Source organism: Artemia sp. Qi Xiang Cuo, chromosome 6 (assembly GCF_049724085.1).
Source record: "Artemia sp. Qi Xiang Cuo chromosome 6, ASM4972408v1, whole genome shotgun sequence".
Classification (NCBI taxonomy): Eukaryota; Metazoa; Arthropoda; class Branchiopoda; order Anostraca; family Artemiidae; genus Artemia; species Artemia sp. Qi Xiang Cuo.
This window is the reverse complement of record NC_142799.1, coordinates 8850852-8874067: the sequence shown is the minus strand read 5'-3', so window position 1 is coordinate 8874067 and position 23216 is coordinate 8850852. Positions and strand designations below refer to the sequence as shown.

Genomic DNA, 23216 nt, shown 5'->3' with positions numbered 1-23216 from the left:
CTGTCCATTTTAAATTTGCTGGGTTCTGACTTGGAGTTTGACTCCATGTTACTGGTATCATGTATTATAGATGCCGGTGCTAGACCAAGTCCAAGGGAAATAACTATCCGTAGTTTGTAGTCCTAGCCTGCATCTCTGTGCACTGCCATTACAGGGAAACCTTTCTACGGTTGCCACTAATTTTATGTTTCCAAATTACTTTCCTCGACCTATATATTACCCGGCTAAAATAGCTCAACACCGCAAAAAAAAATAATTAATATATAGAAATAAATACCCTAGGGTATTCTAAACCTTATATTGCGACCACGGAGGCGTAGTTATTGAACCTTCCGGCTGGTTGCTCTCCAATCACACTTGACTCTTAAAAAGTAATTATAATTTTCAATCGATGTTTCTACAACAACTTCCATACAAAGTGGCATTGGGCAAAGAAATAACAAATGGAAGATACCTCGTTCTCTGCTTGAATTTGTTTCTAATGTTGGTGGAAATATAAGGGATGGGAGAGAGAATAATCTGCTAGCAGTGCTGGTTTTGTCGGCGAGTAAATTGCAATTCAGTTCAAACAAATAATTAAGTTTAAGTAAGTTTAGTAAGAGCAATGATCTAACAGTACTAGTTAAAACTAAAACTGCGACGGCTTAATTTGATCGTTAAGTTTTCCCACTGAAAAAATCTCAACATCAGAGAAAAGTTCAGAATGAGCAAAAAAAAGCCCAAAATCCAAATTTGTGTGCTGCCACACTAATAATTAAAAAAGGTATGTAGAGTGAATCACACGACCAAACAGTTTGATACTTAGGACGGGTACCAGTAAATTGTAAAAGACAATTGTAGAAGACAATTATAGAAGACCAAAATTGTAGAAGACAACCTTCAATATTTTTAATTTTGATTACATCTTGTTTGATCCATCTTGTGGGTTCCTCGTGCTCCTACCGTTGAAAAGAAAATGAATCATTCTCAAATTAACAAGAAAATCAAAAGATTTTATTAGAACAAAATGTAAAAAATTATGCTGGAATAGGTAATTTCTTAACCTCCTCTGAGACCTCATCGTACAAATCTTTGTATTCTTCATGGGGTCGTATCAATACCATCAATGAGCCCCTCTTCACTCCCATAGCTGTGCCTATATCCTGTCGTGAGGGAGTATAGGCGTATGGCAATCCTTTGTCCTCACACACCCCTGGCATATGGCACATAATATCAATGGGCGTGACATCCCCAGCAAACACAACCATTCTGAAAAAGAAATATAGGTCTAATAAATGTCAAATGGTCTAAGTCAGCGTTTTCCAAACTGGGATGCGCGCCTCCCTAGGGGGGTGCGGACTAGTCTAAGGGGAGGCGCGAATATTAGCCAAAATTTACAAAAAATTAACTGAAAATTGAAACTACTACAAAATTCACATTATAGTCCGGGCGCCAAGTGACGCTATCTTGCTTCTTTCCAAAAGTACATCTTGCATCAGGAACAAATTTTTCTGAGTGTATAGGCTTATAGAATCGATATCGGCGATTTTAATTTGCCTGGGTCCAGCTTTCCAGAGAGGTGACATCATAGAAAAAACGTGCGTTGAAATGTCCAGTTTTTTCGAAGTTTTCCAATCATAAGAGTCGAAACATGGCCAATAACTTTGGGGCTAGGCAGCAATCGTGCAGCAAGAAAAGTCTCGTACTTACAGAAGAAAACCAAAAAAAATCTAAATTTTGACTTTTTGGACATTTTCCAAAGTAAAGCTTTGTTAAATACTTCTGACAGAAATTAATGTTAGGCCTATATTGATTCCAAATTGAATTCTAATCCTAAAGAGAAGTTTATCTCCTAGTTAGCTATTTCAATTGTACATGAATAGAAAAATTTTTAAGCTGGTATTTGTAAAACCTAGTTTCAATTTTGCTTTCAGCTCACTCGGGGTTTGGGGTCTAGACTTGTTAGAAACACAGTATTATTCCCCCCTTTAGAAGGCAGGAGTATGGCCTAGGCTATTTTAATATGAGGGTAGTCTAGTTCAAACTGAATTGTTGCTAATTCAACCAAGACTACAATATTCATTCCTACTGAACAAAATTCTGCTGTTTTTTGAAGATAGAAAAATACCATGTTCCTTACTGGTTTAGTCCACAACACTCACAACCCCAGGGGATGTTCCTGAAGCTCTTCTTTGATGAAGCTGCAGATTAGCTACTCTTGATAAAAATATCTTATTAGTACTAAAGCTTGATTTATAGAATCTAGAGTTAAAAAGTAAATAAAAAATATTTTTTACTAATGTTTGATCTATAGTACATGGAAGATGTACAGAATCCTGCCAATGACAATTTTTTTTTATTTATGGTAGGAATTTTTGCAAGTAACGATTGAAATATTTGGATTCAGTATTGAAATCTGAATCAAATGGGTATTTTTGTTTCTTAGTTATCTTATTATGTTAGTATATTCTGAATTAACCAATAAATTGGTAAGGTTTTTCAAAAGGTATGGTTTAGGGTATGGCAGTCCTGTCCTGGTCCTTCATAGAAGTTATCCAGTTACTGATTCAGGAGGGAAAAAAATTTCATGAATTAAGCGGTTTTTTTTTTTTTAAATAAAACACTGACAATTAAAAAACATAAGCAAGCATTAGCAAAGCTGACAAACTAGAGCGATTTTAGGTATTGTTTTTATTGCTTTATAGAGTACTATGTATGGTATATTATTGACAGGCATCTGATTACAGACAGTACAACTTCATTTTTTTATAGCTCTAAAGGACCAATGACAGTATTTCTGTTTTTTGTGCAACTTCTTTACTGACTGGCTGAAAGGCTCTTAGGATAATAAAAATTCCAATTTTACCATCTTTTGAAAGTAAAAATTATACCTATTTTCTAGCCTGGTTGCTGGGATTGCTTTTCAATTCAGGGGAAGGGTAGCATTAACAATGCCATATATCAATACAAATTGCTATACTGTAAGTTTTATAAGAGAATCATAATCAAATCCAACAAGATACCATAAAAAAAAAAAACAATGACAAGAATGTCATATTTTCACTTTTCAAAGCTTCCATCTATCGTTTTCTAAAATTTACCATTAAAATTTAGTAAGGTTTTCTTTAAATTCTTTTAAACTTTAAATGGTTAGCAAATCCTGGCTACTTTAGGTCAATTTTGACACCTTTTAGTTTCTCAAAAGGTATGGCAGTCCTGTTCTGGTCCTGTATGGAAGTCATTTAGTTACTGATTCAAGAGGGAAAGGAGTTTCATGAATTTGGAGACTTAGTTTAAAAAAAAAAATGAAACATTGAAAATTGAAAGAAAACAACCAATTATTAGCGAAGTCAACATGAAAAGTTGACAAACCAGAGCAATTTTGGTACTGTTTTTATTGCTTTACATAGTGCTGTCTATGGCATATTATTGACAGGCATCTGATTACAGGCAGTACAACTTCATTTTTGTAACTCTAGGGTCAGTGGCAGTATTTCTGCCTTTTCTGCAACTATTTTGCTGAGTGGCTAAAAGGCCCCGAGGATAATAAAACTTTAACTTTACTATCTATTGAAAGTAAAGCTTCTAGCTTTGTTCTAGCCTGTTTGCTGGGATTGCTTCCCTATTCAGAGGAATAGTAGCTTTAACATGTTATTATTCTAATCCACCATTTCATAGAGTTGGCCTCTCCCAGCATAGATGAAGAACCAGAATTGTATCTGTACATGGGAGAAAAGCTGATACCAGCACATCTTATCATCAAAAACATGGAGTCAGTATTAGTAAATTCTATTGGATTGATCTACTTCATTAGTGGTTGTAATACAGTGAGCTTTTTTCTATTTGAAAGGGAATAAAACATTAGTTTGTGCAGCAGAAAAATTTGTAATGACAGAGCTCATGGTAAATATTTATTCCATTGTTGAATGCAACATCTCAAATCTGCCAAAATATGAGGAGGACATTACTAAACTATGTCAAAAAGTGGTGCTTGGATGTATGGTAGAAAAGCCAGTGAATCCCTAACATTGAACAATCTGCAAGCACATTTATTCCACCCAAAGAAAGACGTGAAGTGTTTGCCTCCAATAGAAAACTCCTTTAAATATCACATAAAATGTGCCCCTCTACAGTTGTCTGTCATTGTACAAGGCAATATTCTTAAGCTATTTGTGCATAATTCACTGGATTTTGGCTGAGCCTTTAGCGAGTCTGAAGGAGTGGTGGCTCCTGTAATCACCACTTTGCTACAATAGGAGGCAAACTTAAGATTTTTAGCTACTTTATGGTGGAAAATTTTGAAATCAGTCATTAAAAAGTGTATTTTCTTACATTTGCCTCTTAGTAACCTCTTTTAGCCAGCAAATAATCTTAAAAAGTAACATTATGCCATGAAGTAGCTAAGTTTTCTAGTTTAGCCTCAGTCATTACCATGAGTGGGTACAAAGGTCATAGGTACAAAGGTAAACTTCACGAATATTTTTTTGTATTTTTTTAACTACACATATAAAAAGTTGAGCTCAAAGTAAGCTCAGAGATCCAGGACCCTGGTAGATTTGTGATCAGTATCTTTAGTGAGTCATGAAATATTATCATCATCTCACCTATTGTTATGCTTTGTTTGGTGGCATTTTTTTTTCTATTAAAGTCAGTGATTAGATGAGTCTATTTGCATCCAGTTATTTCTATTCTGGCATGCTTTGGCACTCTGATTGCCATATTGGCTTAGAAAAAATTAATCAAACATTAGCTTTGCTAATTTTTCATCAGTTAAAGCATGAAGTTAGGAATTTACTCCTGTTACATCACCAAAAATTAAACATTTGAAATTTGATGGTCCTACCAGTGCTGGCGGTCCCGGGTCCTGAATGATTCGTGATCAGCAGGGTCAAAATGACCAGAATCCGTTCGTCAACAAATTGTACCTTTTACAACATGGAGGGGGGGTCAAGATTTTTACACTTGGTGCCTGGACTATTACAAGCAGAAGAAGTAACGGATGTAGCTAAAACTGCATGTTTTAGCTACATCGGTTTAGCTACATCATGCTTTGGTTCATTTGCAAAATATTATAGTATATTCTGACTCTTTGCCAAGCCTCGAACTGCTGTACTCCGCTTCTAATATATGATGGATATAGACACACTTTATTGTCTTTAATATTATTCATATTCTTGCTTCAAGAGGCGTAAGAACATACCTTCAGTATGTTCCAAGCCCCTCTTGTATAGCAGGTAACCATCCGGCTGATGAAATTGCGAAAAATTCCCTTAACATTGACCAGCCAAGTGGGAGTTAAAGAACAATAAACCAAATCTATCTCCTTTCCCCCAGCAAGCACCTATCTAAACATGTCTATATAATAGAATTCGCTCAGGCTCAAACGGACTAAATTTTCAAGCGTTTTCGTATCAATTTCCAAATTCAAGTGGCTCAATTCCCTCAACCCCTCTTTACCCCTGTTAAACCCCTGTTATATAAGCCAATACCAGTTAAATATGGCTTAACTACTTGCAGTAGTTCATTTTAACTCACAGAGTGAATCAAAAGGAAAAGGGCTGAATAATGTCGACTGAAAAGCCCATGTTTGCTGAAACAGAAGAAGGAGAGAATTGGATATTTTCAATGCGCTGAAGAGAATAAGATAACTGAAGATACATTTTTTTTTGCTAACCCATTCCTGGCAAAGTCACATCCAGTAAAATCCACACCACATCCAGTATAAAAAAAATATGAGTAAGGAACTTAAAGACGTTTCTACAAAAGAAAAGAAAGCTATATAGTACATAAAAATAGTTATGTACTATAACAGTATATAGTACATAGTACAAAACAGTATATAGTACATAAAACAGTACAAAAGAAAAGAAAGCTATATAGTACATAAAAACAGTTCATTATAAGTTAGATTATTTACAAAGCTGCGTGACAATATGGGGGCTATTTACACCTTCCTTTTGTACTAATGTGAAGAGCGCTGGCTACCTCGTGCCAAAGTAATTCAGAGGATACATGAACTGAAAGTGTAAATTGCAAATCTTATTGAAAAAAAAAAAAATGAAAACAAGGACGTAAGTATGCTTAGGGATTGTGATTTGATTATTAAACTGACATGTTTGGTGAAAATTTTAGGAAAACAAAGCTTTTCGAATAAATCGATGTAAGGGCCAAAGATGCCTTTGATTCGGAAGCATTCATAAAAATAGAGTTATTAAAGGCTAAATTGGAAAAAAATAAGTTTGACATACTTCCACTTTTAAATTTGTGCACTCAAGATAACATAGAAGCAAACAAAAATCCAGTTGTTGAACACTTGGATGCTTTGGTAATTAATTTATCAGGTTGTTTCGATCTTACACAATATGCGTGGATACAGGATCCATTTATCGATGAAGAAGATGACGAATTTAAGTTAACAAGTAATGAGAAAGAAAACTTCATTTAATTAGCTTGAGATAATTGTTTAATATTATTTTTTTTAGAGTGTATCTCTAATTCAATTTTGGCTAGATATTAAAAGTGAATATAATATTTTGTCAAATAAGGCTTAAAAAGCATTGATGCCGTTCGCAAAATCTTATTTATAAGAAACAGGATTTTCTGGATTAGCTGAAATGAAACCCAAATATCGTGTTCGTTTTGTTATAGAAAATGAGCTTCATGCAGTCATCTCATCAATGACACATGGATTATACAAACTTTGTGCTAATTATAGGGAAGCAGACCCATCTAATTAAATGACATCAATACATAATTGTTACTCGTTTTCCTTGTTTGTAAGAGTTTTCGAAAATGGAAGAGAGGCACCATACGATCAAACATTTTAAAGGGAGCCCTGGTAAAATGAAGTTTGGAAACCACTGGGCTATAGAGACCCCCCCTCCTCCACAAAAAAAAAAAAAAAAAAAATCACCGAATCGCTACCTGATTTATGCCAAATTTTCCGCAGAAATCAAGAATTTTACAAAAAGTTTTGCCGATTTTGCAAAATTTTCATTTACCGAATGCCAAAAAGGGGGGGGGGGGGGCGCGTACTATAAGTACTTGTGTTTGTATTATTTTCGAAAATGGAAGGGAGGCACCAAACGATCAAATATTTTTAAGGGAGTCTAAGTGGACTGGTCTAAGTGAGTCTATTGGCAAAGGCCTGTTTTCAACTGGTTTTCTCAATACAAAGTTTCTCAATACTGCATAAAAACATGCTTATTCGGCGTTTTGTTTTTTACTTTATTTTTGTAAATTAAAGATTCGTTTCATTTTTCCCATTTTTACTGATACGTAAAATTAAAATGCACAATGCTTTTTATTTTAAGGTTATAATCTAACGTAAGGCACAGATTTGGAAAAATAAAATGTAATCTACATGATAATATATATCGAAAACGTTTTTCATTTACTTAGGTAATTTCATGTTTATAATTTCCCATTGCAAAAAATAATTCTGAACTTTAATATACAACAAAAAAGACGAATTTCAGAATTTAAGGGAGGTTGAGAGAAATAGAACAACAAAATATAAGAATCAAAGTCGCAATTTAACTTTCAGAAGCAAGAACAGAGTTTTTGAAGATTAAAAAAAAAAGAAATCCCTAAGGTACAGTTCAAAAACCAAGGATAAACTGCTGACATGAAATATACTAAAAGGTGACAGAATGAAAATCTAAAAAAATAACACGCACAGATAAAAATAAGCATATTAAAATTAGTTCTTTGAGTAAAAGTTAGAACAATATTTTTAAAATCTAACAATACAAAAAAAATTTATATTTCACAAGCAAAAGAAACAATGTCTTTACCTTAGCATTTCTTATGTGAGGATACTTTATACAGTGTCCTATTAGACATAAAAAATGTATTCCCCCTCCCTAAATCTTCGCAAATTGACGCCACTACTCAAACAGAGGTCCATTAAAAATTATTTAATGACTTGTAAACCCTTTCAGTGAGAATCCAAAATAAAAATTATCTTATGATGCTTGAAGACTCAAAATACTTTGCAAAAGGATATTAAACACCCACAGAATTGTACCACATATATGTCGGCTGCTGTGGGAAAAAAATTAACCAGGAAATGAAATCACATAAATTTCAACAAGACGAATACATCTACTTTACCTGAGCCAGTTGTTCTTCACCTGGCTTAGTTTTGGACATGAAAACTTAGTTTTGGGAGTTGGTTTCCCTCTTTTGAGATATTCCTGGAAAAGGGGAGGGTCCTTCAGACCAATCTTCAGGGGTGAGCCTCCCTCTTCATTAGAAACGGTGCATGTAGCATACACAAAGATGTCTTTTGATACTCTGTCCAACAAGATAGATGCAAGAGAAAGAAACATCGAACTCTTCGAGGTTGAAAATAAATACTTACCCTGTTTCACCTTTTCGAATCCTTCCTTGGACATCCTTAAGACCATTCCTGAGATAGGTTTTTTGTTTTGAAGCTAAAAATAAATACAAATATTGTAATTTTCATACTTCCTCAAATATATTAAAATAACAATAAAGTCCCGTAATTTCCTCTCTTAGGTTTAAATAATTCAGATATCTATCAAACATACACCAACAAATTATATGTTTTACATGTAGCCTAGATAGGGAGGGGGGAATTTGCGGTAATTTAAATGATCATAGCAGAGTAAGAACAAAATTTAGGGAAATGTTTTTCTCTTTTAGATTAAGTTATTCTGGAGAATTGATTAGATCTTGGATTTCTTTTTGCCCCAAGCCCCTCATTGTACTTCCTAGCTGTAGGACAATGAAACGGATATCAGTAATGACAGTTTAGACTATGAAGTCTAGTGCTGTTTCTTTACCTTTTTTAATATCATATGGTGGTATACTGCAAAGTATGCAGGGAGCTCTGTTGAGCCTAGCCACTTAAAAATGTCTAGATTCATCTGATTTCCTTCCTAGTTTCTATTTAATTTGTCTATTTTCTTGGGTTTTGACGAATCATCCCCCTCCCCAAAATAAATTTATCCATATGTGTCAGGTGTAATATTTGTGTTTTGCTGAAACATAATTCAACATCTATTTCAAAGTAGTTTCAGACAAAAGAAAAACAAAGACAACTGACCTGTCCAGGACAATGATGAGGGAACATTGATGATCCATTCATCATTGTTCTTAGACTCTGATCAGAACAGAATGATGAAAGGCATTTGCAAAAAGGACAGAATAAGAAGTAAGATCTCAGTCCTAGGATTTCACTTTTAAGCATTGTTTGTCAAAACATTTAAGATCTTAGCACAATGACAGTTGTCAAGTATGGTTCAGAAGGTAGAGAACAGTTTTTATAAATATTTTCTAGAGGAGCTGTCTACAGATAGTTGTTGATACCTATTTGACTAACCATGTGTAAAACAAAGAGCTGTATGAAAAGTGTGGTTTTATCCCCCTTTCAAGGGCTATAATAAACAAAAGGTTGAGATGACTAGGACACATTTTACAGATGAAGGATGATATATTGCTAAAGATTGTTCTTCTTGGCCATCTATCTGGGGCCAAATAGAAAGCAGATCACCCATGACTAGGATTGGAAGAGGTGCGATGACGAAGGATTTAAAGGAAATTGGAACTTCTTAGGAGGGGTGGGGGTAAAGAACAAAGCTTTGAATCACAGTGAACTGTGAAGGAGGAGCTTTTGCAGCTGGTTAAACCCTCTATAGGGAAACACTTTAAACTGGAATTCTGGAAACTAATTTAAAACATTCTAAGATACTGAATTAGCCTAAATAATTCCTAAAGGCGGATCATTTAATTTACTCCCCCTCTCTAATGGACAAATATATAGCACAAATTACATATGCTCAATAAATTGTCAATAGCACAACTCTTTTTTTCTTGGTGCTTGTTTACTGTTAAATTAATAAGAAGAAAAGTTGTGCTATTGAAAATGCACTGACTATCTATAATTTTGGGTATATAATTATCTATTAGGGGGGGGGGGGAGAAAATCAAAGCACTGCACTTTTAAAAATTATATAGGCTAAATAAATAGTTTGGAATATTTTAAAGTAGTTCCTAGAATTTAATAAGCTAGGGTTTCCTTATGGAGAGTTGAATCACTTAATATTTATCTCTATTTATTGTATCCCTATCTGATTTCTGCCCCATAATGCAGGCTACTTGGTAAAGCTCAAGAATAGTGGCTGTACAGAAAGAGACCTATTAGAACAAACAGATGGACATTTTTAGATTGCTAATTTTATGTTCATTTTTATGGTTTAGTTTGTGTTCTGACAATTCATCTAATGGTCTCATATAGCTCTAGGCTATATAAAAAAACTAACAAAAAAATGATGTAATTATTAATTTATAATATGCAACAACTATTAATGAATCATATTTCCTTGTATTTTCCCATTTTTATCTGTTTTGAATCAGTTTTAATAAATAATTATGTTAGTTTTTTTTTCCAGAGTGTAGGGCTATATGATAACATTAGGGGGGAGGATGGGGATGAAATGTCAAAAACAAGAACAAAACCATACAAATAACAATCTAAAAGTGTCTCTCCTTTTGTTTTAGCATGTCTCCTTCTGAAGAGCTGCTATTGCAGACCTTTACAACAGAACTGAGGGATATATGGTCTACCTTAATTTGCACTTTGGAGCAGTACAGACATTAAGCTGAAACAAAAAAGGATAAAGTATGGCAAAATGTATGGAAAATATACAATTTGGGTATATATTGTACATTAGGAGAGTTGGGGGTAAAGTAAAGTGAAATGCTCTTAAGAATGATGTAAGTAGGAGCATCAGCCAAGGTTAGGGGCTATTTAGAAGGAAACATGTTAAGGAAACAGTTCTTGCTTTGGAATATGCAGAAAAATTGCAGTTAACACATTTTGAAGAGGCTTACACTATACCTTATCCGCAACCCCTCTAATGGGCAAATATATAGCCCAACTTATATATTTCCCATGTGCCAGTCTTGTCTCAACCCATATAGGCTACACATAAATTGAATCAGCACTGATGAAATCAAGAAACAGAAAAACACAATATATCATTTGAACTATATATTTGCATATTGGGAGGGGGACTGGGGGTTAAGAATAATGGAAGTGCCTTCCAAATGTTAACACACTTTTCTGCATATTATGAAGTCAAAATTTGTCTTCTTCACATATTTCCTTCTGCAATAACCCTAATTCTAGGCTACTAGTTCTGATTCTAATTCTAGGTTCTGACATATTTGCTCAAACCCTATATGCGTGGCATGAAGTGTGTATCATATTTGGAAAAAGAAGACGCTACAGTCTACAGTGGCAAAAAACCTAATTAAGTATGAAACTGAATTTGTTTTTCTTTCTATGGTCATCCTCTGACAACGGTCCACAACTGTTCTCCCAGGAATTCAAAGATTTTGCTCAGTCCTGGGGAATCAGCTTGAAAAACCTAATTAAGTATGAAACTGAATTTGTTTTTCTTTCTATGGTCATTTCCACTAAAAGCAGTAAAACCACTAAAGAGTGGTAAAAAACCTAATTAAGTATGAAATTGAATTTGTTTTTCTTTCTATGGTCATTTCCACTCCAAGTAAATATTTTAGAATTTTTTCAAGTTGTTTTCATAACTTTAAAGTGATAGCTTCTTAGCAGCCCCAAATGTATGCTAATACCCCTACATCATTTTTATTAGTTTGTTAAGTTAGGCCTATAGCTTATTATTTTAATTCAAAATCAAAGCAGATTAGTCAGGCACCCAAAAAGCAATTACTTATCATATAGGCAGCACAATAGCACTGCCTAAGCAAATAATGATGTTGGCACAATGTCCACAACTGTTCTGACAACGGTCCACAACTGTTCTCCCAGGAATTCAAAGATTTTGCTCAGTCCTGGGGAATCAGCTTGAAAAACCTAATTAAGTATGAAACTGAATTTGTTTTTCTTTCTATGGTCATTTCCACTAAAAGCAGTAAAACCACTAAAGAGTGGTAAAAAACCTAATTAAGTATGAAATTGAATTTGTTTTTCTTTCTATGGTCATTTCCACTCCAAGTAAATATTTTAGAATTTTTTCAAGTTGTTTTCATAACTTTAAAGTGATAGCTTCTTAGCAGCCCCAAATGTATGCTAATACCCCTACATCATTTTTATTAGTTTGTTAAGTTAGGCCTATAGCTTATTATTTTAATTCAAAATCAAAGCAGATTAGTCAGGCACCCAAAAAGCAATTACTTATCATATAGGCAGCACAATAGCACTGCCTAAGCAAATAATGATGTTGGCACAATGTATTTTTTTTTTTGGTTTCCATACCAGGGCACTTTGTATCAAAGAAGTTATCATAGAGACTTCAAAAGGGCTCATTCAATTGGAAATTGAAGTGGCTTGTGCCCTTTTTAATAGTCGAAAGTGATTGGATGGCAACTGTAGCATTATCTATTATATTTGCTTGTGCTTGCTTATGTATTACTTGTGTATGCTTTTGCTTATATTGCTTGCTTGTGCTTATTTTATTATAGGTGCTTGGGTCTAAATTAAACTATTGAATCAAAGAAATCTACATGGTGTCAGAAGTCATGGATATAAGTCAACCATCAATCAACTGGAACACCGATGATCTTGCTTCTGAATGGACCAAGTTTGAGAGTCATGCAACACTGATGCGCGAAGGTCCCCTTGCTGAAAAGTCAGAGAAAGTGCTATGTGCCTACCTTCTCATATGGGTTGGTAATCAAGGGCGAGAGATATTCAGCACATTTGAGCTCACGGAAGCAGATAAAGACGAATTCAAGGTGTATTTGAAAAAATTCAGATAGTATGCAGCCCCTAAGAAAAACCAAGTGTTCTCACGCTACATCTTCCAAAAGCGAGACCAAAGAGACACTGAAAATGTTGAGAAATACATAACAGAACTAAAAATTCTAGTCAAACCAGCTGGATATACTAATGAAAGTGAGATGGTGAGAGACAAAAAATAAAAAATAAAGCGATAAGGGATATGCCAAATCCCAAGTCAAAAGACAAGCTTCAGACGTTACTCGAAATGTTGAATTTTCTATCGAAATACATACCTGATCTATCTTCAAAGAACAAGCCATTGAGAGACCTGACAAAAGCCACAGAATTCAAGTGGGAAGCTGTCCACAAATCATCGATGGAAGAAATAAAAAGATCCATATCAGACAGCTTATCTTTTTTTGAACATGATTGCAAAACACTGGACCTTAAGGTAGATGCATCAAAACATGGGTTGGGAGCTGAACTACCCTTGAAAGGTAAAATCTTTGGTTTTGCTTCCCGGGCACTAAGCAAGACAGAGCAGAACTATTCACAGATAGAGAAAGAGCTGTATGCCATCGTTTTTGGATGCAAACACTTCCACCACTACATCTATGGTTGCAAAGTCTTTGTTACAACTGACCATTGCCCACTAGAGACTGTCCTGTCACGCCCACTCCATGATGCACCCACCCGGCTCCAGCAAATGATGATACAGATTCAGCCCTACAACTTAGAAGTCCAATACAGTCCTGGAGCAGAAATACCAATACCTGATGCACTGTCACGTCTTCACTTACCTGACATGGACACTCAATTGCAGAACGACATCAAAGTTTATGTCCATACAGTGATGAAATCCTTACCAGTGAGCAACTCTAAACTTGAGGAAATCCAGCATGAGACACGCCAAGATGCCCAACTAGCAACACTCGCATCCCTTGTATATGATGGTTGGCCGTCGAAACGTCAGTCTTGCCCAATGGAGGTTTTGGCCTTCTGGAATATCCAGCACAAACTGAGCGTCCATGACGGTCTGCTATTGAAAGGCCAGCGGATCATCATACCTCACACGCTGAGAACTAACATTTTACATCAACTCCACCATGCTCACCTGGGAATAGACAAAACTAAAATGCGCGCAAGAATGATCGTATACTGGCCAAAGATGAATGCTGATATAGAGAGGTTTGTCCAGAATTGTGAAATATGTTTGAAGTTTGCTGCCAACAAACAGAAGGAACCGCAAAGAAGCAGCCAGATACCATCAATCCCATGCCAACACCTCGGTATTAACCTATTCGAGTGGAACAGAGCATGCTACCTCATAATCAGTGATTATTATAGCAGGTTTTTTGAAGTTGAAAAATTGCCAAGCCAAACTTCATCCACCATTATAGAAAAAATGAAAACCATTTTTTCACGTTTTGGGATTCCCCAGCTCATATCCTCTGACAACGGTCCACAACTGTTCTCCCAGGAATTCAAAGATTTTGCTCAGTCCTGGGGAATCAGCTTGAAAACATCTAGCCCCATATACCCAAGATCCAATGGGCTTGTAGAAAAGTCGGTTCAAATCTGCAAGAAAATACTCACTAAAGCAAAAGAAGCTGGAACCGACCCTCATATTGCTCTTTTGGAATATAGGAATAGCCCAGTTGACAGTTATGCTTCTCCAGCCCAGCTTCTAATGAGTCGCCAGCTCCGGTCAATCCTGCCATCAACATACCAATAGCTAAAACCCAGAACTGTCCAAGCAAAAGATTTCATGTAGCACAGGTTGGTTGAATAAAATAGGCAGAAATCTTACTATGACAAATCAGCAAAGCAACTCCCGGAAATCAAGACAGGTGAAAATGTATTTATCCAGAAAATGGCAAATAGCCCTTGGACAAAAGCCAAAATCATTTCGCAACATGAAAATCCTAGATCCTAAATTGTTGAAACCGCTGATGGAACCCGTATCTCTCGACGCCGTTTCCCTACCCCCATATCACTGGGCACCCCAACAACTCAAAACGAAAACAATGACACAGCCTATCTGGACACCTCCCATGCAGCAAATCCGCACATTGATTCTGATCCAACAGAAGAAGCCCGCGAAATTGATCAGGAGTCACACAAAGAAGAGGCGCCACTGGCGCAAAACTCATCACCAAACATCAGACCTGCCTCCTCGCGCCATATGGAAGTTACACCACTCCCTGTATCAGTGAACTTGCCCCGGACCCGCAGTGGCAGAGTGATTAGGCCAATAACACGGCTTGATATATAGATCTTGTTAAGTGTGAAGAAGGGAGATGTAGCATTATCTATTAAATTTGCTTGTGCTTGCTTATGTATTATTTGTGTATGCTTTTGCTTATATTGCTTGCTTGTGCTTATTTTATTATAGGTGCTTGGGTCTAAATTAAACTATTGAATCAAAGAAATCTACAGCAACTAACACTCCTTCTATGCCTTTCACCAACACCTCTTTCACCATTTCCCCAAACAAATCTAACCAAAATTTTGAGATTGCCATTTTGTTCAGCGTAGTCGATTCCCGGATAGAAATTATAATTTCGAGCAGGACACTCTTCTACAAGCCTCAGGGCAAGGGTTTTAAGTTCTGACCAGGGGGCATACAAGGTTTTTTATAGAAAGCGTTGTCGTAAAAATCGTTAAAGAGACTTGTTTAACTGGAAATTCAAAGGGCTAGTGCCCTTTTTAATAGTCGAAAGTGATTTGAGGGCAACTAACCCCCCTTTCATGCCCACCTTTTCCCCAAACACATCCAATCAAAATTTGGAGATAGCCATTTTGTTTAATGTAGTTGAAAGTTCTGGAAATTTAGGTCTTTGAGGATAACCGCCCCCCCCCTCCTACAGCCCTCAGGGCAAGGGCTGTAAGTTATGCCTTGGGGGCGTATTAGGTTTTTTTTTATAGAAAGCATTGTTGTAGAAACTTCAAGAAGGGCTCATTTGATTGGAAATTTAAATGGCTAGTGCCCTTTTTAATAGTCGAAAGTGATTGGAAGGTAACTAACACCACTTCCAAGCCCACCATTTATCCAAACACATCCAATCAAAATTATGAGATAGCCATTTTGTTCAAAGTAGTTGAAAGGTCTGGAAATTATATATAAGAGGGCAACATTCCCACCACAGACCTCAGGGTAAGGGTTGTAAGTTATGCCCTGGGGGCATATAATGTTTTTTTTATTGAAAGCTTTGTATAGAAACTTGAAAAAAGGCTCATTTGATTGAAAATTTAAAGGGCTAGTGCCCTTTTTAATAGTCAAAAGTGATTTGAGGGCAACTAACCTCCCTCTCATGCCCACCTTTTCCCCAACACATCCAATCAAAATTTTTAGATAGCCATTTTGTTCAACAAGTTAAAAGTTTAAAAATTAAGTCTTTGACGATGATAATCCCCTCAGAACCCTTGGGGCAAGGGTTGTAAGTTATGTCCTGGGGCATATAAGGTTTTTATAGATAGTGATGTTGTAGAAACTTCAAAAAGGGCTCTATCAATTGGAAATTAGAAGGGCCTGTGCCCTTTTTAATAGTCAAAAGTGATTGAAGGATAAATAACACCCCTCTCATGCCCCACCATTTCTCCAAACACATCCAATCAAAATCTTGAGATAGCCATTTTGTTCAATGTAGTTCAAAATTCTGAAATTGTTTTTGATGATGACACTCCCCCCCCCCCACCGCCCCCAGGGCAAGGATTGTAATTTATGCCCTGGGGGCATATAAGGATTTATTTTATAGAAAGTGTTGTTGTAGAAACTTCAAAAAGGAATCATTCAATTGGAAATTGAAATGGCTAGTAACCCCCCTCTCATGCCCACCATTTCCCCAAACATATATAATCAAAATTTTGAGATAGCCATTTTGTTCAATGAAAGAATTATGAAAGTAGTTGATCAATGAAAGTAGTTGAAAGAATTATGTCTTTGAGGATGATAACCCAATCACAGCCCTCAGGTCAAAGGCTGTATGTTATGCCCTGGGGCATATAAGGTTTTTATAGAAAGCATTGTCATAGAAATTTCAAAAAGGGCTCATTTGATTGGGAATTGAAAGGTCTAGTGCCATTTTTAATAGTTAGAAGTAATTGGAGGGCAACTAACCCCCCTCTAATGCTCACCATTCCCCCAAACACATCTAATCAAAATTTTGAGATAGGAATTTTCTTCAACAGAGTTGAAAGTTCTGGAAATTAGAACTTTGAGGATGACAATCCCCCCCCCCAGCCCTCAAGGCAAGGGTGGTAAGTTATGCCCTGGGGGCATATAAGGTTTTTATTGAAAGTGTTGTTGTAGAAACTTCAAAAGGACTCATTTAATTGGAAATTGAAAGGGCTAGTGCCTTTCTTAATAGTTGAAAGTGACAGGAGAGCAACTAACACCCTCTCATGCCCACCATTTCCCCAAACACATCCAATCAAAATTATGAGACAGCCATTTTATTTAATGTAGTTGAAAGTTCTGGAAATTAGGTCTTTGAGGATGATAACCCCCTCACAGCCCTCAGGGCAAGGGTTGTAATTTATTCCATGGGGGCATATAAGGCTTATAGAAAGCGTTGTTGTAGAAACTCAAAAAGGGCTCATTTGATTGGAAATTGAAAGGGCTAGTGCCCTTTTTAATAGTCGAAAGTGATTGGAAGGCTTGACATTTTTATAGTAAAGATTGATGTGGGTACAATGTATTATTCTTTTTTTTAGACCAGGGCACTTTGTATCAAAGGAGTTGTCTTAGGAACTTCAAAAAGGGCTCATTCAAATGAAAATAGAAAGGGCTAGTGCCCTTTTTAATAGTCAAAAGGGATTGGAGGGCAACTAGTCCCCCACCTACTCCCACCCTCCCATTTGCCCAATATGTTTAAAAACTAAATGTTGCCTTAAGATTAAATCAAAATGCACTGTTTTAATGCTAATTCCCAATAAGGCATCTCAGCAGTATCCCAAGAATGACTGAGGGTGTTATGTTCAAAGTTTTGGGGCTACTTCTGCTCTAAAATTTAATCAAATCAAAATAGCATAAGTGTATCCAAGCTATCAAAGAAATTAAACAGATTTTTATGCCCATTCTTATGAAACCCAACATAAATGGAACATTCAGCACCTAAAATTAAGCACAGAGAGATCACGGTTCTCGCCCTTATTTTCAATCACGGGTTCATGGTGTCTTCATCTACCATTTATTGATTGCAGCAAATCTCTTCCAAATAAAAAAAGCAACTTCATTCTATCCTTATAAATAATTTTAAGAATTCTTAATATATTGAAAAACTGGGTACATTTTATACTATTGTTTTGTTGGGTGTTTTGCCCTGTGAGATGCCGGTCATCGGTTACCCTTATTCGCCCCTTGTGTTTTTTGTTTTTTTTTATTGGTATTTTTGGTGGATCTTTTCCCGGTGTTGGTGGGTTAGTGGGGCGGGTGTCCGTCTATTGGTGAGTCATGGAATAACTCTTATTTATTTTTTTGTTGTCAAACAGGTTTATTCCAATTAATGTACCGGGTTTTTGTCATTCGACCTTGTGTCTCCAGTGTTTACCCTGTATTTATGTCAATTTTGTACAGATATTTTAAAATTAAACCTTGAACTACTATTTGTGTCCAGATTTTTAAAAGGGTATTTGTTGTTAAAAATTCCTGAAAATTTTTCTCCAGCATACAAATAGCAGGCCGAAGTATAAAGTCTTAAAAAAACAAAAAGGTTTAAAGAGTTATTTTCTTTTTCCCCAAAAAGACTATGTCAATATAAAACAAACAGAAATTAATTAGAAAACTTCTTCCACAAAATAAGTTTTTCAAAGAAAAGTAAAGAACTCTATTAAACCAAAAATGAGCAAAAATAAAATCAAATAATCTGCCAAGCATGAAACTACCACAAATCAGCATTGATAAATAAATGAAGCCCAAAATGAACAGAAATTACAATAAATAACTGAGTCAAACTCAAAATGAGCAGAAATTACCATGAGTAGGGCTCAAAACCCCTATGCCTTCCCAAGCCCAGAACATAATTTGCACTTTACTGAAAAAAATACAACTGAATGTGCATTGTTAGTTTAAAATACATATACTGATATTTAGTAATCAGAATGTCAATATTATTTGATTTATTAAAGTTATAAAAGTAAAAACATTTATATTTTTTCAGTAAAGTGCAAATTATGCTCTGGCCTTGGGAAGGCATAGGGGTATTGATTTCCAGGTGATTCTTTTTTAGACACTTCTCCATATCAATCCAAAACCTTAAAATAATTTATTGTTCTTACATAAGACACTGTCTGGAATATGCTTGCTCTGTCTGGCACCCTGTGTTGACCAAAGACCAATGTTCTAAAACTGAAAGCATTAAAAAAAAGAGCAATAAAAATTATACTGGGGACAGCCTACACTTCATACAATGAAGTTTTGGCTAGACTTGAACTTTCTACATTAGAATCACGACATCACATATGTTTGTTTAATTTATGTATGTATGTTTAATTTAAGATAATGTGAGGCTGCACTATGTATAAGTAGATTTCCTTCATGTAGTGTTTTCCTTGTCAGAGGCTTCTATCCAATCTTTCAGCTGTTGAAGCTGTATACACATAAGAGTTTATGGAAGTTTAGGAGCCCATAAAATACACATAAGGGCCACTTTTAGTTTTCCTTGAAAAGGACATGTCACTACACATTTGATTGAAGGTATAACAACCCAGCCTTCAATAAAATTAGAGGGTTTGATGACTTCTGGTTTTTGATTTGGGTAGGACAAAAAAGGTCTCTTGTGCATTGCAGACAATAGAATGACCATTTTGTTTCCTTTTGGGACACATAAAACAAAGTTAAGCTCCTGATTAAAGTAAAACATTGAACTCTATCCAAACCCCTTTTCTTACATAATCTTCACTGGAGTATGCTGTTTTCCAAAACCTCCAGATTTTCCAAGATTACATCTTCTTTAGAATCACTAAGAGGTGAGATGTTAACCTCTTAGTTGCTTGCATAGGGTAATTCTTTGATCTATTTCCCTGTAAGCCATAATAGTATAACATTTTTGCAAAATTACTGTTGCTTTGTAAAATTTTCTACCTAGCCTACTTTTGTTATCTCAGAAACAAGCAGGGGTCCATTCAAGTCTGAACTTGCCTGATAACTGGCATCTTGAAAAGGGAATTTAAATGAATTCACATCTTCTTATTAGATACTGTCTCCATGGGGATCTCAAAAAACAGTTTGGTAGTTGTACAATTCATGAAGCACTAGTGTTCTAGTGTTAACCCTCTTCTGATTTCTAAGTCTTAGAAATTTTGCCTAGCCTACTTGACAGGTCTATACCCTACCTATTGGAATTCTGAAAAAAAAAATTAGGTAAAATTATACTTTAGCTACTTTTGGCTATAAAGGCTAAAGTATTTCCTGGGAAGATATTTTGAAGTACCTACCTCCCCTCCTTCTCCCTTTAAAGGGTCCTGAAATTTGCCTACATGAAAGGTCTATTACCTATTGAATTTTTGACAGAACAATATTTACCTTAATTTTCAGTTGTCAGTTTCTTTTTCTCTGGCTTTAATTCTGAAAATGCAATTTGTGTTATTTCAGCAGAATTTTAAGCCATATCAATGTTTTTTTTTTCAAAATTTTAGGTAATGTAGTGGCATATTTTTAAAACCTTATAAATTAGGATTGAGCAAAGTTGTGAAGCTAAAAATAATTTTGTTGTACTTCATTTAACCAGAAGATCTATTTTAAAAGGTTTCACTTTTATAACAAACAGATTTTTAAAGGTCATCAAAGGTCAGGATCCTCTAGAGGGAGAGGGAGTCAAGGTGGGTACTTCAAAATATCTTCCTGGGACATACATTAGCCTGTAGGCCCATTCTTGTAAGTTTTATTTTTCTAACCTAACCCCTTTCTAAGATAGCCAAAAGTAGCTAAAGTAGAATTTTACCAAAAATTAAGCTTTCTCTTTGTCTGGTTTTAGCCTAGACCTGAAAATTCAATTCCTGTTATTTGAGGAGAATTTTAAGCCATGTTGATGGGCTTTTTGGTAAATTTTTACCAAATCATATTATTGACTTACAAATAAAGTGAATACACCCCTTGATGCCTTTTTTTTATGCTGTTTTGAAATATAGGGTAAAAGACCAGTATCCAATTGAGCAAAATTATTTAAAACTTAAAACCTCATATCTTGTTATCAAATTAGAGTTGAAAAGGTTTGTATAAGCCAATGAATAGCTAAAAATCCAAGCTATGCAACAACATGGTTATTATTAAAATTATTTAAGATCATTCACTGAAAATGATTAGTTTATTGACTTACCAAGAAAGACCTCTTTTTGGAAATACCAATTATCCTATTTTGATGTAAATATCTTTTTAGTGTTTCAGTATTATGCACATAGGCTATTAATAAAAAGCTGATTAACTTCTTATTATAAAAATAAAACTTTCATTTATTGATTTTTGTTATATAAATCACAAATATTAAAGGTATATTTCTATAATTTCACTTGCTTGTCAAAACAGAGACCACACATTGGATTTATTAGGACAAATTACTACCACTGGGCTGGCTCTAGTGAGAGATGATTGGGTCTACACTTGCATTGTGTCATACTGTAGTAAAAAGGGGTGGTCCAAAACCCATTGCTATTTTTCCAAAATGCCAAAGAAAGTGGTCTTTCCCAAAAAGAGGTCTTTTACCCTAATAATCATTTTTTCAGAAATGAATTTTAGCCCCCACCCCCATATATACCAATTCAGAGTATAAATTTGCACAGTAGGGAGTGTAGGGGAAAGTTAAATCTTACCCTTCATTTACATCATAAATCAAATCTACTCCCACCCCCCTATTGTGCAAATATAAAGGCCCTGAATTTGTATATAGATGGTCGGGGGTAAAATTCACTTCCGACAAAAATCATTATTATATTTGGAAAGAGCATAAAAAAGGCATTGAGTGATAAGTCAATAGGCAATAGGCCTATGAGTTGGTAAAAATTTACCAGCTTTTTTTCTATCTAAATTTAGGAAATGAAGCCAAATTGGAGTTACTAGAAACCTCATAAATTGGGACTGAGCAAGTTGTGAGCTGAAAACACTTTTCTTGTAGGCCTACTTCATTTAAGAAGAGGATCTGTTTAGCAAGTTCCTATCGCTTTTATAGCACAAAGAAATTTAAAGGTTGTTAAAGGTCAGTGCCCTCTAGAGGGAGTGGAGGTTGGTACTTCAAAATACCTTCCCAGGACACAGCCTACTTTAGTCTGTAGATCCATCCCTGAAAGTTTTGCTTTCCTAATCTAACCCCTTCAAGATAGCAAAAAGTAGCTAGTCTAGAATTGTATTGTCTACTTTTTTGGCTGTCTTAACAATAGGCTAGCTACAATAACGTCTCAAGGTTGATGTAGCCTATAACCTACCTTTTTTAATCAGTTTGTAAATTTTCTTAGTTAGCTTTTTAGAGGCCATTGGTTTCGAGATTACGCTAACATATTTCAGTTTGTCCTCATATGATTCTTCCTCGGTTGAGATTTCAACGCCATTATCTGATGAAGCTTTTACCATTTTGACAACCAGTGTTTATTTTGTGTAGCGTGCTAAGGAGGATTTTTAAAGTTTCTGCGGAAATTACGAATTTTATTGTAGAACTATAGTCAGAGTTGCCAGCTGTGTCATGGAAGTGCTATTTTAGCACTATTTCATCATGTGTAGCACTGTTTCACGTACTAAAGTGAATGACCAAATAGTAGCACTTTCGTGCTGCAATCTGGGCCGGATAAAGGGCGATCAGGTCCAATCGGGCCCCGCGTTTGAAAGGGCTCCAAGCTGCCATCACAACAAACACTATTTTTTAGAAATTGTTCAATATTCTTAATAATTCCTGTAAGCGTTTCTCCTGGAGAAAGATCGTGTTTCCAGGCTAAAACTAATAGAAACTATCCGATAGCAACAATTAATCAGGAATAGTTTAAATAGTTCAGCAGTTATGCCGATTGAAAGTGAAGACGCAAGGAAATTATATTTTTCAGACAGTTTTCGAAGAATTTACAGAAAAAAACTTAGAAATGTCTAAACTCATTTATTCATGTTCGGTGATCTAAATTTATATTCAACAAATGTTTTGTATTTTGTAAATGAGAAATAATTGTTATTTATTTATTTATTCATGCATGCATGTATATTTAAATTTTTTCTCGAAAACAGCTCTATATTTTTTTGGGGGGGGGGAGGGGATTGGCATCTTGACATTTTCAGGCCTGAAAAACGATATAAACAGGTTTAAAGTTTGAGAAAACACGTTCAGAGCCGTCATTTTGGAAAAATTTGTAAAAGTAACATCTTACTTATGATCAAATTTCAAAAGCACAAATACGTCATTTCCGCCTCAGGAGTGATTCTATCGTTTTTATTATTTTCGACGCATGTAAAAATACACAAGAAACATGGCTGAGTATAAAAAATCATATATAATGAGTATATTTACAAAAGGCATTTTCAAAAGTTTCATAA

The 23216-nt window shown here is 35.3% G+C and overlaps 1 protein-coding gene across 1 annotated transcript; it reads right to left on the bottom strand.

Moving 5' to 3' along the window:
• Positions 1-977: 977 nt before the first annotated feature.
• On the bottom strand, positions 978-22339 carry NHP2 (NHP2 ribonucleoprotein). Its single transcript, XM_089090038.1, has 3 exons — positions 22127-22339; positions 8345-8417; positions 978-1248 (listed from the first exon to the last, which is right to left on the bottom strand). Exons 1-3 carry the CDS (start codon positions 22269-22271, stop codon positions 1017-1019), a joined length of 450 nt encoding a protein of 149 aa, XP_088946164.1. The 5' UTR covers positions 22272-22339; the 3' UTR covers positions 978-1016.
• Positions 22340-23216: the final 877 nt, after the last annotated feature.